This window comes from Ranitomeya variabilis, chromosome 4 (genome assembly GCF_051348905.1).
Source record: "Ranitomeya variabilis isolate aRanVar5 chromosome 4, aRanVar5.hap1, whole genome shotgun sequence".
Taxonomy (NCBI): Eukaryota; Metazoa; Chordata; class Amphibia; order Anura; family Dendrobatidae; genus Ranitomeya; species Ranitomeya variabilis.
This window is the reverse complement of record NC_135235.1, coordinates 239,647,925-239,668,078: the sequence shown is the minus strand read 5'-3', so window position 1 is coordinate 239,668,078 and position 20,154 is coordinate 239,647,925. Positions and strand designations below refer to the sequence as shown.

The window sequence follows — 20,154 nt, the reverse complement described above, 5'->3', positions numbered from 1 at the left end:
AACCATCTCTAGGGTTTACAGAGAATGGTCCGAAAAAGAAAAAAAATCCAGTGAGCGGCAGTTCTGTGGGCGGAAATGCCTTGTTGATGCCAGAGGTCAGAGGAGAATGGGCAGACTGGTTCGAGCTGATAGAAAGGCAACAGTGACTCAAATCGCCACCCGTTACAACCAAGGTAGGCCTAAGAGCATCTCTGAACGCACAGTGCGTCGAACTTTGAGGCAGATGGGCTACAGCAGCAGAAGACCACACCGGGTACCACTCCTTTCAGCTAAGAACAGGAAACTGAGGCTACAATTTGTACAAGCTCATCGAAATTGGACAGTAGAAGATTGGAAAAACGTTGCTTGGTCTGATGAGTCTCGATTTCTGCTGCGACATTCGGATGGTAGGGTCAGAATTTGGCGTAAACAACATGAAAGCATGGATCCATCCTGCCTTGTATGGAGCATCTTTGGGATGTGCAGCCGACAAATCTGCGGCAACTGTGTGATGCCATCATGTCAATATGGACCAAAATCTCTGAGGAATGCTTCCAGCACCTTGTTGAATCTATGCCACGAAGAATTGAGGCAGTTCTGAAGGCAAAAGGGGGTCCAACCCGTTACTAGCATGGTGTACCTAATAAAGTGGCCGGTGAGTGTATATATTCTAATCTACAGTCATGGCCAAAAGTATTGACACCCCTGCAACTCGGTCAGATAATACTCAGTTTCTTCCTGAAAAAGATTGCAAACACAAATTCTTTGGTATTATCTTCATTTAATTTGTCTTAAATGAAAAAATACAAAAAGAATTGTCCTACAGCCAGATTGGATATAATTCCACATCAAACATAAAAAAGGGGGTGGACAAAAGTATTGGCACTGTTCGAAAAATCATGTGATGCTTCTCTAATTTGTGTAATTAACAGCACCTGTAACTTACCTGTGGCACCTAACAGGTGTTGGCAATAACTAAATCACACTTGCAGCCAGTTGACATGGATTAAAGTTGACTCAACCTCTTTCCTGTGTCCTTGTGTGTACCACATTGAGCATGGAGAAAAGAAAGAAGACCAAAGAAGTGTCTGAGGACTTGAGAAACCAAATTGTGAGGAAGCATGAGCAATCTCAAGGCTACAAGTCCATCTCCAAAAGACCTGAATGTTCCTGTGTCTACCGTGCGCAGTGTCATCAAGAAGTTTAAAGCCCATGGCACTGTGGCTAACCTCCCTAGATGTGGACGGAAAAGAAAAATTGACAAGAGATTTCAACGCAAGATTGTGCGGATGTTGGATAAAGAACCTCGACTAACATCCAAACAAGTTCAAGCTGCCCTGCAGTCCGAGGGTACAACAGTGTCAACCCGTACTATCAGTCGGCGTCTGAATCAAAAGGGACTGTATGGTAGGAGACCCAGGAAGACCCCACTTCTTACCCTGAGACATAAAAAAGCCAGGCTAGAGTTTGCCAAAACTTACCTGAAAAAGCCTAAAACGTTTTGGAAGAATGTTCTCTGGTCAGATGAGACAAAAGTAGAGCTTTTCGGGCAAAGGCATCAACATAGAGTTTACAGGAGAAAAAAAAGGCATTCAAAGAAAAGAACACAGTAAAACATGGCGGAGGTTCCCTGATGTTTTTGGGGTTGCTTTGCTGCCTCTGGCACTGGACTGCTTGACCGTGTGCATGGCATTATGAAGTCTGAAGACTACCAACAAATTTTGCAGCATAATGTAGGGTACAGTGTGAGAAAGCTGGGTCTCCCTCAGAGGTCATGGGTCTTCCAGCAGGACAATGACCCAAAACACACTTCAAAAAGCACTAGAAAATGGTTTGAGAGAAAGCACTGGAGACTTCTAAGGTGGCCAGCAATGAGTCCAGACCTGAATCCCATAGAACACCTGTGGAGAGATCTTAAAATGGCAGTTTGGAGAAGGCACCCTTCAAATATCAGGGACCTGGAGCAGTTTGCCAAAGAAGAATGGTCTAAAATTCCAGCAGAGCATTGTAAGAAACTCATTGGTGGTTACCGGAAGCGGTTGGTCGCAGTTATTTTGGCTAAAGGTTGTGCAACCAAGTATTAGGCTGAGGGTGCCAATACTTTTGTCTGGCCCATTTTTGGAGTTTTGTGTGAAATGATCAATGTTTTGCTTTTTGCTTCATTCTCTTTTGTGTTTTTTTACTTAAGACAAATTAAATGAAGATAATAATACCAAAGAATTTGTGTTTGCAATCATTTTCAGGAAGAAACTGAGTAGTATCTGACAATTGCAGGGGTGTCAATTCTTTTGGCCATGACTGTGGGTGTATGTATATGTGTGTATATATATATATGTGTATATATATATATATATATATATATATATATATATATATATATATATATATATATATATATATATATATATATATATATATATATATATATATATATATATATATATATATTTTTTTTTTTTTTTTTTTAACATGGGTTGTGTTGTGTATGCGTTTTCGCAGCGAAAAACCACTGCAAAGACGCTTACACTACGTGTGCACATAGCCTTCTAGGATGCACTGGAGCCGTCAAAACTGCTCCAGTGCATCCGTTTGTTACGATCTGCACAGGATCTGTCTTTTCAACTGTCACGGATTCACACCGCTGCTACCAATATATCACGGATTCACACTGTGATGGTCAACAGTGCGTCACGATCGGGGTGAGCTTTGGCCAGCAGGGGCTTATTTTAGTTATCCCACTGCTCTGCAATATAACACGAACTGCAGGGATTTATGTATATCCCGCTTTACAGTTCCGCTTGAAAACTTGTAGCTGTCTGACGCCCCCCCTTACCCTCAGGTCAGATTAGGTACTGCACCTAGGGTAATTAGTCGCCAGAAAGGCTGCCTGCTATGTACTGGCTATTGGGCACGCTGCAGCGAGGCGATATAACTACTCCCACTCAGGCAGGAATAATAATTATCAATGCCGCCGTCGCTACGACTCCCAAAGGCACAGAACCAGGTATGCTGCCACCAGCTTCGATTAACGGGTCCGAAGCTAACCCAAAACAGTAGCGTAATTCCCTTCAGAAGACTTAGGGCTTGTTCACACTATCCTTTTTTTGCTGCGGATTTTTCAGGTCCTGATTTGGAAAAACCGCAGTGCAAAACCGCGGAGGTTTTCCCTGCGTTTTTTTGTGCGATTTCTCCTGCGGATTCCACTGCGGGTTTCCAACTGCACTTTCCTATTGGTACAAAAACACAATCCAATAGTGGACTCACCACCTCAAAAACTAATAATAACCAACAAACACCATACTAATAATAGGTGAAAAAGAGGCATAGGCAATTATAAAATCATATGTACTTTATTAACACCTGATAAAAAACACAAGACAAGAATCTTCATATAAAACTGATTTGCAAGCAGGGCAGAACAATGTGATATTATACTCCTGAGTGACTTACGCCGTAACAAGAACGTACCAGCTGTATCAAACAAAATGCTTAGTGTAATTTAAATAAATTATCCTACTATATTTGATCAGCTGATTAGAAAAAAGATTGCACAGTTTATAATATATTGCACGCAAACGTTTCTCTAAGCTGCTCATAAGCAGTATGACAGAGCTAAAAAAGCATTAACTATCCCAAACAGCACATAAAAAAGTGTCTAGTGCATATAGGGTAAAGTATTATAGCATGACTCTACCTATAATAGAGAAATAAAGTGCCTAGTGCAATTCACATAGATACCATATTTAGTCAGCCGAAAAAAAAAAAAAAAAAGGATTTTACCAATGGCAGCATTAACTGTCCCAAGCAGCACATAATACAAAAAAAGTGTCTGGTGCATTTAGGGTAAAGTGCTGTAGCATAAATCTACTTCCAATAACAAAACGCAAACATTGCTAGTCACTGAAACTTAAACGGCATATCACTTACATATATATATTTTCCGACCTGCGTGCTCCTCAGTCACCCCGACAGCGCCGTTTCGCCTTTGTGGCTTCCTCATGCCCCTATTTTGAGGAAGCCACAAAGGCGAAACGGCGCTGTCGGGGTGACTGAGGAGCACGCAGGTCGGAAAATATATATATGTAAGTGATATGCCGTTTAAGTTTCAGTGACTAGCAATGTTTGCGTTTTGTTATTGGAAGTAGATTTATGCTACAGCACTTTACCCTAAATGCACCAGACACTTTTTTTGTATTATGTGCTGCTTGGGACAGTTAATGCTGCCATTGGTAAAATCCTTTTTTTTTTTTTTTTTCGGCTGACTAAATATGGTATCTATGTGAATTGCACTAGGCACTTTATTTCTCTATTATAGGTAGAGTCATGCTATAATACTTTACCCTATATGCACTAGACACTTTTTTATGTGCTGTTTGGGATAGTTAATGCTTTTTTAGCTCTGTCATACTGCTTATGAGCAGCTTAGAGAAACGTTTGCGTGCAATATATTATAAACTGTGCAATCTTTTTTCTAATCAGCTGATCAAATATAGTAGGATAATTTATTTAAATTACACTAAGCATTTTGTTTGATACAGCTGGTACGTTCTTGTTACGGCGTAAGTCACTCAGGAGTATAATATCACATTGTTCTGCCCTGCTTGCAAATCAGTTTTATATGAAGATTCTTGTCTTGTGTTTTTTATCAGGTGTTAATAAAGTACATATGATTTTATAATTGCCTATGCCTCTTTTTCACCTATTATTAGTATGGTGTTTGTTGGTTATGGTTACTTTCCTATTGGTGCAGGTGGAAAACAGTTGCGGAATCCGCAGAAAGAATTGACATGCTACTTCTTTTTTTCCGCAGAAAATCCGCGCGGATTTTCAAGCGGAAAAAAGCAAAGTGGGCACAGCGGATTTGGTTTTCCATAGGGTAACATTGTACTGTACCCTGCATGGAAAACGTCTGCGGATCCGCAGCTGCAAATCCGCAGCTGCTAATCCGCTGCGGATCCGCAGCAAAAGCCGCAGCGTGTGAACATAGCCTAAGGGTACGTTTTAGAGCAGGAGAACTAAGCTAGTATTTTAAATATTTTACTCCATAAAAGAACAGGCAGTGTTTATAAAAAGGTACTGTATATAAAGATGTTACAATATGAGACAAAGTATGTATGTACAAAGCAATTATAAAATAACATGGATTAAAGAAGAAAGATAAAACTCATGTGCTCAGATCATCTCAGGCAAAACCATGCTGGTAGGCGGAGCCCCAAATGTCCCAGTACCTCAGGAGGTCTGGATAGGAACAGCTCCTCAGGCAAAACTGAAGGCTGGGTGAAGTGCAGGAACTTATAACCGCAGCCTGGTGACATCACTAAAGGGGCTGGTTTCCCTGGACCCTACGCTCTCCCCAGACATACAGATTTCAATAGTAATTCTTATAATTGTCATATCTTCGCTGGAGAATCTGGCAGAGTCATAACACACACCTCATCCATCTTGTATTAAAATTAGCTCTTTATTGATACCAAATTCGTCCTAGTTGTCCCACACGGTTCCGGAGAAATCCATACTTTTTACTCATTGCGTTTAGCTGCTAGTGGTTACAGTGGCTGACAGATCTACCGATGGAAGTTAGCAATATATACTTATTTTTCTAGCCCAAATAGGTGGCCCAATATCTTACTATAAGAGAACAAAGAACCGCATGTCTTGAGATGGATATCAGACCAGTTTCAGCTGGAGGGAGATTTGTGCCTCTACAAGCGCAATAAACCTTCCTGGTTTGGGTAAGGGCAGAGCATTGAGAAGAATAGCTTCACACACACAGAATCAAAAGAGAAGGGAGGGGTCAGAGCCCACATCGTGCAGGATAACAGGGAAAATGAAAAATCCTACTCCATTTTATACATTATCGTGACATCAACATTTTGACGGATTGTGACTGATTGTAAAAAACGGAATTGTGAAAGAGGCCTTAAAGGCCTTATGGGGCGGCACGGTGGCGCAGTGGTTAGCATTGCAGCCTTGTAGCGCTGGAGTCCTGGGTTCAAACCCCATTAAGGACAACATCTGCAAAGAGTTTGTATGTTCTCTCCGTGTTTGCGTGGGTTTCCTCTGGGCACTCCGGTTTCCTCCCACATTCCAAAGACATACTGATAGGGAATTTAGATTGTGAGCCCCATCGGGGACAGCGATGATAATGTGTGCAACCTGTAAAGCGCTGCGGAATATGTTAGCGCTATATAAAAATAAAGATGATTATTATTATTATTTATTAATTAATTAATTTAGACCTCTCATCATCAAGTCAATAATGGATTCTATTTTACTGCGTGGGATACGAGATGGCCATTAAATCAGAATCCACATTGAAACAAGACGAGATGAACGCTGATCTTTCACCAAGTCCCCAGTGGACGCGGCTCTTATGTTTCCTTGTTTTTTTCCCTGACAGGTGGTGGTGTGTGATCGCTCTAAAGGCATGGCCCTGATTCTCTACAGTGAGATGGAATTTGCCGAAACAGCTGTAAAAGAGACCAAGGGGAGGAAGATTGGTGGGAATGTCGTTAAGGTGTGCAGAGACCACCTTAATAAGTGCATCAAAATTTAAATCCTGAAATTTAGTAGGATTTTCTAGCAAGTTTTAATATTGTTAAACCCACTGCAGGGGATTGCTGGAAAGCTGCTGAATAAGCTCAGCTTTCCCAGAGCCTTTAGGCTGACGTGAAGCATTTAGTAGCGGAGCACGGGTCTTGTTTCTCTGAGCATCTTGTTGTCATTTCTTTATATTAAAGCTGGCGTGATAATTAAAGAATGCCACATTGTTTAATTAAGTGCCCACAGGTAGTGCTAGTTCTGATCATGAGCTAATAATTGTGTATGATGCAGAACTGACATTACTGCCGCCTGAGCATCCTGCAGCCGTGCAATCTGCAGACTTCTATCTGTGATCATGCCTCTGGCACTGCGGCCATTTCTGTAGACTATAACAGACTATAGTAGATCTATTCTGTGCAGAGAAATTGATGAAAGCTTAATTTTTTCCTTTAGGTGGATTTTGCAATCTATGAAAAAGAGATGGCTTTTTATGGTCTCGTGGATTCTGCAAAGCAAGACCTTCGGGACTTCCATGGAATAATATCGGAGGGAAGGTGAGTGTTCTCTGCTTGTGGAAAAGACCTCATTTCCCAGTCACTATCAGGTGTAAATGGCCCTTATACACATAGACCTTGTAATATGGGAAAGTGAGATTGGATTTGCTGTTTTTGTGCCATGACCATTGCTGAATGGGTAGAGCTGTGAACATGGGATTAAACAGATCTATGCTTGTAGTGCTGGATTAGGGCCGGCTTGTACATTTTTGTTGTCCTCTGTGCATAAATTGTTTATGTAAGATTATTTTAGCGATGTGGTCTGTTCAGTGTTTTCAGGTTGGATATACAGGGCTATCATGCTGTCTGTTTCTTCCCAGGAGTGATGAGACCCCAAGAGGATCATTCCATGAATTACCTACCACGTGGCGCACTTACTATGATAGTGCCCGGACTGCTGCGACATACCAGGAGGAAACGAGGAAGGAGTACCCTGCACAGAGTAGAGAATTCTGCCCAGAGTTGGTATCGTACCCGGCCAATTATTATCAGCAGCGAAACTACGATGAGTCGAGAGAAGATACAGATTTGAGAGATCCGTGCGAACGGGCCCGGACGCTGCAAGCTATTACTCCCCGTGCTCAGCCGTTACTTGGGGAGGCCACTGTAGGACAGGTTAATACTATCTATTACTCCCTGTTATCAGCCATTGCTGGACGGAGGCAGTAGGACTATTACTCAAACCAAGTCTAAGAACACACGTGGCGTTCTAAACGTGTCTGGATATTTTTTAATTATTATTATAGTGTCACTTATTCCATGGCGCTTTACATGTGAAAAAGACTATACATAATAATCCCATTTTCACCCTTCTGTACATGGTTTTTGGCCCTTTTTGTTTATTTTAACCTTGGAAAATAAAGAAACTTAAATTTTGTATGGCCTTGGATTCGAAGCTGGAGCATTTTTTCTTCTCCTGCATCAACCACACACTGTGCAGTGGCATCGATCACGATTGAAGTGACTAGAGAGTGAGCTGGTAATTTTCTTTTTGTACAATCAATTAATAATAATATAGATATAGCGCCAACATATTCCGCAGCGCTTTACAGTTTAACAGTTTCAAACACATCAGTCATAAGTAACAACGTTAACAATACAATAATTAAAGCACAATAAGCCGCCCCTGCTCGTGAGAGCTTACAATCTACAATGAGGTGGGGAGATACAAAGTACAGGTGTGTATTGACAATGATGTATTTACACTGAGGGTCCAGCCATCTTCAGGGGGTGGGGGATAGATGGAAGTAGTGAATGGGCTACACACACAAACATAAAATGACTTTTATTAGGGAACGTGATGGGCTGCTGTGAACAAATGTTTTGAGCGAGCGCCTAAAACTATGCAAATTGTGGATGGTCCTAATTTCTTGGGGTAGAGCATTCCAGAGGATTGGCGCAGCATGGGAGAAGTCTTGGAGTCGGGAGTGGGAGGTACCGATTAGTGCAGAGGTTAGTCGAAAGTCATTTGCAGAGCGCAGCGGTCGGTTAGGCCGATAGACAGAAATGAGGGAGGAGATGTAGGGGGGCCGCACTGTGGAGAGTTTTGGGTGAGAACAAGTACTTTGAATTGGATTCTATAATGAATGGGCAGCCAGTGTAATGACTGGCGAAGAGCGGACGCGTCCGAGTTAAGATTAGCCAGATGAACGACCCTGGCTGCTGCATTAAGGATAGACTGGAGAGGGGAAAGTCGAGTGAGGGGGAGGCCAATTAACAGAGCGTTGCAGTAGTCCAGGCGGGAGTGGATCAGGGCGACAGTGAGGGTTTTTGTTTTTTCCATGGTGAGAAACGGACGGATTCTAGAGATGTTCTTTAGGTGTAAGTGGCACGAGCGGGCAAGAGATTGTATATGGGATGTGAAGGAGAGATCGCAGTCAAACATAACACCCAGACAGCGCACCTGCTGCCGGGTTGTTATTATGGTGCTACCCACGGAGAGGGAAATGTCAGATTTAGGGAGGTTAGTACAGTCATGGCCAAAAGTTTTGAGAATGACACCAAAATTATATTTTCACATGATCTGCTGCCCTCTGGTTTTTATTAGTGTTTGTCTGATGTTTATATCACATACAGAAATATAATTGCAATCATATTATGAGTACCAATAGGTTATATTGACAGTTAGAATGCGTTAATGCAGCAAGTCAATATTTGCAGTGTTGACCCTTCTTCTTCAAGACCTCTGCAATTCTCCCTGGCATGCTCTCAATCAACTTCTGGACCAAATCCTGACTGATAGCAGTCCATTCTTGCATAATCAATGCTTGCATTTTGCCAGAATTTGTTGGTTTTTGTTTGTCCACCCGTCTCTTGATGATTGACCACAAGTTCTCAATGGGATTAAGATCTGGGGAGTTTCCAGGCCATGGACCCAAAATCTCGATGTTTTGTTCCATGAGCCATTTAGTTATCACCTTTGCTTTATGGCAAGGTGCTCCATCATGCTGGAAAAGGCATTGTTGGGCGCCAAACTGCTCTTGGACGGTTGGGAGAAGTTGCTCTTGGAGGACATTCTGGTACCATTCTTTATTCATGGCTGTGTTTTTAGGCAAGACTGTGAGTGAGCCGATTCCCTTGGCTGAGAAGCAACCCCACACATGAATGGTTTCAGGATGCTTTACAGTTGGCATGAGACAAGACTGGTGGTAGCGCTCACCTCTTCTTCTCCGAATAAGCTGTTTTCCAGATGTCTCAAACAATCGAAAATGGGATTCAGCAGAGAAAATGACTTTGCCCAAGTCCTCAGCAGTCCACTTCCTGTACCTTTTGCAGAATATCAGTCGGTCCCTGATGTTTTTTCTGGAGAGAAGTGGCTTCTTTGCTGCCCTCCTTGAAACCAGGCCTTGCTCAAAGAGTCTCCGCCTCACAGTGCGTGCAGAAGCACTCACACCAGCCTGCTGCCATTCCTGAGCAAGCTTAGCACTGCTGGTAGTCCGATCCTGCAGCTGAAACAGTTTTAACCCCTTTCTGACATTAGACGTACTATCCCGTCGAGGTGGGGTGGGCCCGTATGACCACCGACGGGATAGTACGTCATACACGATCGGCCGCGCTCACGGGGGGAGCGCGGCCGGGTGTCAGCTGCATATCGCAGCTGACATCCGGCACTATGTGCCAGGAGCGGTCACGGACCGCCCCCGGCACACCGCGATCAAACATGATCGCGGTGTACCGGCGGTATAGGGAAGCATCGCGCAGGGAGGGGGCTCCCTGCGGGCTTCCCTGAGACCCCCGGAGCAACGCGATGTGATCGCGTTGCTCCGAGGGTCTCCTACCTCCCTCCTCGCCGCAGGTCCCGGATCCAAGATGGCCGCGGCATCCGGGTCCTGCAGGGAGGGAGGTGGCTTACCGAGTGCCTGCTCAGAGCAGGCGCTGGTAAGCCTGCAGCCCTGCACAGCAGATCGTCGATCTGACAGAGTGCTGTGCACACTGTCAGATCAATGATCTGTAATGTCCCCCCCCAGGGACAAAGTAAAAAAGTAAAAAAAAAATTCCCCACGTGTGTAAAAAAAAAAATAAAAAAAATATCCTAAATAAAGAAAAAATATATATATATATTATTCCCATAAATACATTTCTTTAGCTAAATAAAATAAAAAAAAACAATGAAAGTACACATATTTAGTATCGCCGCGTCCGTAACGACCCAACCTATAAAACTGCCCCACTAGTTAACCCCTTCAGTAAACACCCTAAGAAAAAAAAAAAAACGCGTAAAAAAGCAACGCTTTATTATACCGCCGAACAAAAAGTGGAATAACACGCGATCAAAAAGACGGATATAAATAACCATGGTACCGCTGAAAAAGTCATCTTGTCCCGCAAAAAACGAGCCGCCATACAGCATCATCAGCAAAAAAATAAAAAAGTTATAGTCCTGAGAATAAAGCGATACCAAAATAATTATTTTTTCTATAAAATAGTTTTTATCGTATAAAAGCGCCAAAACATAAAAAAATGAGATATCGCTGTAATCGTACTGACCCGACGAATAAAACTGCTTTATCAATTTTACCAAACGCGGAACGGTATAAACGCCTCCCCCAAAAGAAATTCATGAATAGCTGGTTTTTGATCACTCTGCCTCACAAAAATCGGAATAAAAAGCGATCAAAAAATGTCACGTGTCGGAAAATGTTACCAATAAAAACGTCAACTCGTCCCGCAAAAAACAAGATCTCACATGACTCTGTGGACTCAAATATGGAAAAATTACAGCTCTCAAAATGTGGTAACGCAAAAAATATTTTTTGCAATGAAAAGCGTCTTTCAGTGTGTGACGGCTGCCAATCATAAAAATCCGCTAAAAAAGCCGCTATAAAAGTAAATCAAACCCCCCCTTCATCACCCCCTTAGTTAGGGAAAAATAAAAAAATTAAAAAATGTATTTATTTCCATTTTCCCATTAGGGTTAGGGTTAGGGCTAGAGTTAGGACTAGAGTTAGGGTTAGGGCTAGGGTTGGGGCTAGGGTTAGGGCTAGGGTTGGGGCTAGGGTTAGGGCTAGGGATGGGGTTAGGGCTAGGGTTACGGCTAGTGTTAGGGCTAGTGATAGGGCTAGGGTTAGGGCTAGGGTTGGGGCTAAAGATAGGGTTAGGGTTTGGATTACATTTACGGTTGGGAATAGGGTTGGGTGTGTCTGGGTTAGAGGAGTGGTTAGGGTTACTGTTGGAATTGGGGTAAGGGGTGTGTTTGGATTAGGGTTTCAGTTATAATTGGGGGGTTTCCACTGTTTAGGCACATCAGGGGCTCTCCAAACGGGACATGGCATCCGATCTGAATTCCAGCCAATTCTGCGTTGAAAAAGGAAAACAGTGCTCCTTCCCTTCAGAGCTCTCCCGTGTGCCCAAACAGTGGTTCCCCCCCACATATGGGGTATCAGTGTACTCAGGACAAATTGGACAATATCTTTTGGGGTCCAATTTATCCTGATACCCTTGTGAAAATACAAAACTGGGGGCTAAAAAATCATTTTTGTGAAAAAAAAAAAGAATTTTTATTTTCACGGCTCTGCGTTATAAACTGTAGTGAAACACTTGGGGGTTCAAAGCTCTCAAAACACATCTAGATAAGTTCCTTAGGGGGTCTACTTTCCAAAATTGTGTCACTTGTGGGTGTTTTTAGTGTTTAGGCACATCAGGGGCTCTCCAAATGCAACATGGCATCCCATCTTAATTCCAGTCAATTTTGCATTGAAAAGTAAAATAGCGCTCCTTCCCTTCCGAGCTCTGCTATGCGCCCACACAGTGGTTTACCCCCACATATGGGGTATCGTCGTACTCAGGACAAATTGCACAACAACTTTTGTGGTCTAATTTCTTCTCTTACCCTTGGGGAAATAAAAAAATGGGTGCGAAAAGATCATTTTTGTGAAAAAATATGATTTTTTATTTTTACGGCTCTGCATTATAAACTTCTGTGAAGCACTTGTTGGGTCAAAGTGCTCACCACACATCTAGATAAGATCCTTAGGGGGTCTACTTTCCAAAATGGTGTCACTTGTGGGGGGTTTCAATGTTTAGGCACATCAGGGGCTCTCCAAATGCAACATGGCGTCCCATGTCAATTCCAGTCAATTTTGCATTGAAAAGTCAAATGGCGCTCCTTTCCTTCCGAGCTCTGCCATGCGCCCAAACAGTGGTTTACCCCCACATATGGGGTATCAGCGTACTCAGGACAAATTGTACAACAAATTTTGGGGTCTATTTTCTCCTGTTACCCTTGGTAAAATAAAACAAATTGGAGCTGAAGTAATTTTTTTGTGAAAAAAAGTTAAATGTTCATTTTTATTTAAACATTTCAAAAATTCCTGTGAAACACCTGAAGGGTTAATAAACTTCTTGAAAGTGGTTTTGAGTACCTTGAGGGGTGCAGTTTTTAGAATGGTGTCACACTTGGTATTTTCTATCATATAGACCCCTCAAAATGACTTCAAATGAGATGTGGTCCCTAAAAAAAAATGGTGTTGTAAAAATGAGAAATTGCTGGTCAACTTTTAACCCTTATAACTCCGTCACAAAAAAAAAATTTGGTTCCAAAATTGTGCTGATGTAAAGTAGACATGTGGGAAATGTTACTTATTAAGTATTTTGCGTGACATATGTCTGTGATTTAAGGGCATAAAAATTCAAAGTTGGAAAATTGCAAAATTTTCGCCAAATATTCGTTTTTTTCACAAATAAACGCAAATTATATCGAAGAAATTTTACCACTATCATCAAGTACAATATGTCACGAGAAAACAGTGTCAGAATCGCCAAGATCCGTTGAAGCGTTCCAGAGTTTAACCTCATAAAGGGACAGTGGTCAGAATTGTAAAAATTGGCCCGGTCATTAACGTGCAAACCACCCTTGGGGGTGAAGGGGTTAAGATACGGTCCTGGCGCTTGCTGGTCTTTCTTGGGCGCCCTGGAGCCTTTTTGACAACAATGGAAGCTCTCTCCTTGAAGTTCTTGATGATGCGATAGATTGTTGACTGAGGTGCAATCTTTGTAGCTGCGATACTCTTCCGTGTTAGGCCATTTTTGTGCAGTGCAATGATGGCTGCACGTGTTTCTTTAGAGATAACCATGGTTAACTGAAGAGAAACAATGATACCAAGCACCAGCTTCCTTTTAAAGTGTCCAGTAATGTCATTCTTTCTTAATCATGACTGATCGCCAGCCCTGTCCTCATCAACACCCACACCTGTGGTAATGGATCAATCACTAAAACGATGTTAGCTGCTCCTTTTAAGGCAGGACTGCAATGATGTTGAAATGTGTTTTGGGGGTTAAAGTTCATTTTCTGGGCAAATATTGACTTTGCAAGTACAGTAATTGCTGTTAAGCTGATCACTCTGACATTCAGGAGTATATGCAAATTGCCATTAGAAAAAATGAAGCAGTAGACTTTGGAAAAATTAATATTTGTCTCATTCTCAACATTTTTGTCCATGACTGTAGATGGCGAGAGCAGAAGTTGTTCAGTTTTGGAGAGGTTGAGTTTCAGATAGAGAGCGGACATGATGTTGGAGACTGCGGAGAGTCACTGGCGTTCTGTAGTACAGCGGGGTTAAGGTCAGGGGATGACGTGTATAGTTGTGTGTCATCAGCATAAAGATGGTACTGAAAGCCAAATCTGCTGATGGTCTGTCCAATTGGGGCCGTGTAGAGAGAGAAGAGAAGTGGGCCAAGGACTGAACCCTGAGGTACCCCGACAGTGAGAGGAAGAGGAGATGAAGTGGAGCCAACGAACGATACACTGATGGAGCGGTCAGAAAGATAGGAGGAGAACCAGGAGAGAGCAGTGTCCCTAATGCCTAGTGACCGGAGCCTAGAGAGTAGGAGAGTATGGTCAAGTGTCGAAAGCTGCAGAAAGGTCGAGAAGAAAGAGCAGAGTGTGGTCACCGTTACATTTTGCTGTCAGAAGGGTCATTGGTCACCTTGATGAGTGCAGTTTCTCTCGCGTGTAGGGGGCGGAAGCCGGACTGTGAAGGGTCTAGGAGGGAGTGAGTGGAGAAGTAACGGGTAAGGCGGGAGTAGTTCCGGTGCTCCAAGAGTTTAGAGATGAAGGGGAGATTGGTGACCCGTCTGTAGATGTTTGTGCAGGATGGGTCGAGAGCGGGTTTCTTTAGTAATGGAGTAATGATAGAGTGTTTGAAGGAGGAGGGGAAGATGCCTGAGGAGAGGGAGAGATTAAAGATTGTAGTTAGGTGAGTTGTGACGACTGGAGAGAGAGACTGGAGGAGATGTGAGGGAATGGGGTCAGTAGTGCATGTAGTTGGAAGAGGAGAGGAGCCTGGAGACTACTTCTGTGATGGGATCAAATGTTGAGTGAGCCAGGGAGATGCAGGGAGGGATGGGAGTCATTGCACTTGGTGATTGAATCAATATTTAGCAAGGTAGGGCTGTAGTTAAATAAAGTAAAATATAACTTTTAATTTTATCTATTAAAACGAGCCATATTGTCTCATAAAATCCATATTAACCAAAAACACACAACGGACAACATACAAATACTCTCAGGCGCTTCAATCATGCGCCATTAAACTCCAGCATAATACACCTTTTCCATGGGATATCACACCACAAAAAGTGTTTCTCAAGTGGCCTATATATTAAACTATTCAAAATATGCCACTTATATTAGCCGCTAGAATGCAGGAACAATCTCACCCAAATACAGGTCCCTTGCTTCGCAGCTTAAAGAAGTTGTCCACTACTATAACCTCTTTTTTTTTTTTTTTTTTTTATAAATCTTGCTATTATGTGCCACTGAAAACATCTACTGTGTTTATTTTAGCAATATTACCTTTTATCATGCTGTAGCAGCACATCCTTTAGTGCTGGATTCAGCTCTCATGGGGTTAATCGACAACTTCCTTTCTCCTGAGTTATTGTGCTCTAATACTACAAGTTCCATGATGCATTGCACTGCTACTAAGCACGAACCTACCACACCCACTCCAAAACACACCCCAACCCCTCCCTCCTCTCCCCCCTCTAGCTTCAAAAAGATTTGTGATGTCATTTCTGTCCAACCTCCTCTTTTACATTTGTCCAACCCACACTCCATTACACACGGATAGATAGATAGATAGATAGATAGATAGATAGATAGATAACAGATAGATAGATACATACAGATATATCTATGTCTATTTCCATAGATATGTCCATATCCATGTTTCTAAACCCCTTCACCCCTGGAGCTTTTTTGTTTTCGTTTATCGCTCCCCTTCTTTCCAGAGCCATAATTTTTCCGTCAATATGGCCATGTGGGGGCTTATCTTTTGCGGGACAAGTTCTACTTTTGAATGACATCATTGGTTTTACCATGTCGTGTAACAGAAAATGTGAAAAAAATTCAAAGTGCAATGAAATGGCAAAAAAAGTGCAATCCCACACTTGTTGTTTGCTTGGCTTTTTTGCTAGGTTCCCTAAATGCTAAGGCTGTGTGCACACGTTGCGGATCTGTTTGCAGATCCGCAGCGTTTTTTGCCGCACTGAATTGCATCAAATCCGCAGTGTAGTGCACAACCAATGTAAGTCTATTGGAGCCGCAGACTTGTTGTGCACATGCTGCGGAAAAAGCCGCACCAAAACCACACCAAGAACTGCATCAAAACCGCACCAAAAACTGCACCAAAACTGCACCAGGTTTTGATGCAGTTTTTGGTGCAGTTTTGATGCAGTTTTTGGTGCAGTTTTGATGCTTTTTTTTGGTGCGGTTTATGCGCGGTTTTAATGCCGTTTTTGGAAATAAGTAAATAAACGGAAAATGTGCATGATTTGAATGGAAACATGCCTGAAAACTCTGATTCCAAGGCCAGATTCATCATTTCACAGCTCAGTTTCATACTTTTTTTGCCGGATCCGTCGCTGTGCGTTTTTTCGCCGGACAGCAAAAACGTTCCTCTGTATGTGTTTTCCATCCGGCGGAAACAGCTTTTTTGACGGATCCGGCAAAAAATGAATGAAACGTGTGGCCATCAGGCGCAATCCGGCGCTAATACAACTCTATGAGAAAAAAATGGATCCGGCGGAAAAAAATTGAACCGTTTTTTTCAAAACTCGCTGGATTGTGCCTCACGGCAAAAACCTGATGTGTGAAAGCAGCCAAATATATGGATAGATACATCTATGTATCTATAGATATATCTATCTATAAATATATCTATGGATAGATATATCCATAGATATATAATAGAAAGGCCGATGTTTCTAAGGCCTCTTTCACACTAGCGTCGTGCACTGCACATCGCAATGCGTCGTAGAGGAGAAAAAACGCGTCCTGCAAAGTTGTCTGCAGGATGTGCTTTTTCTCCATAGACTTTTATTAGCGACGCAGCGCGACGGACCCTTACCGATGCTAGTGTGAAAGCAGCCTAAGGCTACTTTCACACTTGCGTTTTTAGCAATCCGTCTTTTTGGGAAAAAAACGGATCCTGCAAATGTGCTCGCAGGATGCGTTTTTTACCCATAGACGTGTATTAGTGAAGGATCGCGACGGATGGCCACACGTCGCGTCCGTCGTGCAATGGATGCGCCGTGTTTTGGCGGACCGTTGGCACGTCCGTCGCGTCTGCGCATGCGCGGCCAAAACTCCGCCCCCTCCTCCCCGGACTTCAGAATGGGCAGCGGATGCGTTGTAAAACTGCATCCGCTGCCCACGACGTGCACAAATTTCACAACGTACATCGGCCCGACGCATAGCAATGGACCCGTACCGACGCAAGGGTGAAAGAGGCCTTAATGAGCGTTTCATTTAATAAAAAAACGGCGTGGGCTCCCGCGCAATTTTCTGCGCCAGAGGGGGAAAGCCGACGGCCGGGGGCCAATATTTGTAGCCTGCTATGAATATCAGCCCGCAGCTGTCTGCGTAGCCTTTACTGGCTATTAAAATAGGGGGACCCCCCCAAAAAAAATGACGTGGGGTCCCCCTATATTTTATAGCCAGAAAGGCTACGCAGACAGCTGCGGGCTGATATTCATAGCCTAGAGAGGGGCCATGGATACTGGTCCCCCCCCCCCCCCCCCCGGCTACAAATACCAGTCCGCAGCCGCCCCAGAAATGGTGCATCTGTAAGATGCGCCAATTCCGGCACTTAGCCCCTCTCTTCCCACTCCCGTGTAGCGGTGGGATATGGGGTAATAAGGGGTTAATGTCACCTTGCTATTGTAAGGTCACATTAAGCCGGGTTAATAACGGAGAGACGTCAATAAGACGCCTATCCGTTATTAATCCAATACTAAAAAAGGGTTAATAAAACACGCACACATTAGGAAAAAGTATTTTAATATTCTTCATTTAACCATACTACAGCGCCTGCAAAAAACGTAAAATAATAAACCGCATACTACCTGTCCGCCGTAGTCCAATTAATAACGAGGGTCCCACGACGATCCCCCCTATAGAACAGTGACATCGGGTGTCACATGTCGTCGCATAGCGCATGTCGTCGCATGGCGCATGTTGTCACATGTCGTCGCATGCTGCATGTCGTCGCATGGCGCATGTCGTCACATGCCGCATGTCGTCGCATGCCGCATGTTGTTGCATGCCCCATGTCGTCGCATGCTGCATGTCGTCGCATGCTGCATGTCGACGCATGCTGCATGTCGACGCATGCCGCCGCATGTCGTCGCATGCCGCATGTCGTCGCATGTCGCATGTTCTGTATGTGTTCTATGTATGTATGTACTGTATATGTGTTTTTTTTCTTTGTTTTTTTTTTTTTACATTCAACACAATAGCCGGATGATGGGACTACTACTGTCCCATCATTGGCTAATGTGTCACTCACTGTCACTGTAGCAGGCAGAGCCCGATGGGACTTGTAGTCCCATCGGACATGCCTGCACGCAGAGACAACGCCGCCGCCACCACCACCGCACAGCCACCTTCAGCACCACGCAGACCCCCGCCGCCGCCGCGGGACCGGCCGCCGCCGCGGGACCGGCCGCTGGTGCCGCCACGGCACCGGCCGCCGTGGCGGGACCGGCCGCCCACGCACCGGCCGCCGCCGGTACAGTACAGTACAGTACACCGGCCGCCGCCGCCAAGGAACCAGCCGCCGCACATCTCGGCAAGCAGATCCCAGCACCAGACACCTGCAGTGCACAGCCCCGCCCGCCCCCAGCACAGCACAGGCAGCCCAAAGTCCCACCCACAGCCCAGTCACTCTTGAGTGACTGCTGACTGCGGCTGGGACACGCCTGTTACTGACGTCATGTCAATTTCCAGAGTCTGGAAATTGACGTGACGTCGGCGGAAATTAGCGGTGGCTGCAGCCTCGGGGTCACGTGACCCGGACTCAGCCACCAGCATAGCGCCGCTCACAGGCAAAAAAGGCAACGCAAGGTATTTACATAATTCGTCAGGGGCCCCGGGGGGATAATTGAAAGTAGTGTACAACCCCTTTAAGACAAGATGAGTTGTGATTAGTGTTGAGCATTCCGATACCGCAAGTATCGGGTATCGGCCGATATTTGCTGTATCGGAATTCCGATACCGAGATCCGATACTTTTGTGGTATCGGGTATCGGTATCGAAACAACATTAATGTGTAAAATACAACATTAATGTGTAAAATACAACATTAATGTGTAAAATAAAGAATTAAAATAAAAAATATTGCTATACTCACCTCTCCGACGCAGCGTGGACCTCACCGAGGGAACCGGCAGCGTTCTTTGCTTAAAATGCGCGCTTTTCCTTCCTTCCGTGACGTCACGGCTTCTGATTGGTCGCGTGCCGCCCATGTGGCCGCGACGCAACCAATCACAGCAAGCCGTGACGTAATTTCAGGTCCTGAATGCAGAAATAGGCATCAGGACCTGAAATTACGTCACGGCTTGCTGTGATTGGTCGCGTCGCGGTCACATGGGCGGCACGCAACCAATCACAAGCCGTGACGTAATTTTAAAAATGCGCGCGTCTCCTGCCTCCCGTGACGTCACGGCTTGTGATTGGTCGCGTCGCCCATGTGACCGCGACGCGACCAATCACAAAGCCGGAACGTAATTTTAAAATACTGAATGCCTAGAAGGACCTGAAAATTACGTCACGGCTTGCTGTGATTGGTCGCGTCGCGGCCACATGGGCGGCACGCGACCAATCAGAAGCCGTGACGTCACGGAAGGAAGGAAAAGCGCGCATTTTAAGCAAAGAACGCTGCCGGTTCCCTCGGTGAGGTCCAGGCTGCGTCGGAGAGGTGAGTATAGCAATATTTTTTATTTTAATTCTTTATTTTACACATTAATATGGTTCCCAGGGCCTGAAGGAGAGTTTCCTCTCCTTCAGACCCTGGGAACCATCAGGAATACCGTCCGATACATGAGTCCCATTGACTTGTATTGGTATCGGGTATCGGTATCGGATTAGATCCGATACTTTGCCGGTATCGGCCGATACTTTCCGATACCGATACTTTCAAGTATCGGACGGTATCGCTCAACACTAGTTGTGATGCTTTTACGCATGAGGGGGCTCTCCACGTGCCCTTTCAAGACCTCATTGTTCTGAATTTCATCCAACCATCGTTACGTCCTCCTTCATAATAGGTTCTCCCACTTGGTGATTGGGAGCAGATTT

The 20,154-nt window shown here is 44.2% G+C and overlaps 1 protein-coding gene across 2 annotated transcripts in view; it reads left to right on the top strand.

Annotated features, from left to right (window-relative positions):
* LOC143770617 (msx2-interacting protein-like) overlaps positions 1-7,965 on the top strand; it is a 59,626-nt gene extending 51,661 nt beyond the window's left edge. For both annotated transcript variants that reach the window (XM_077260423.1, XM_077260424.1), the window contains exons 10-12: positions 6,380-6,496; positions 6,976-7,076; positions 7,397-7,965. In XM_077260423.1, coding sequence (XP_077116538.1) covers positions 6,380-6,496; positions 6,976-7,076; positions 7,397-7,745 — 567 coding nt within the window. In that variant the 3' untranslated portion in view covers positions 7,746-7,965. The remainder of the gene's footprint in view (positions 1-6,379; positions 6,497-6,975; positions 7,077-7,396) is intronic.
* Positions 7,966-20,154: the final 12,189 nt, after the last annotated feature.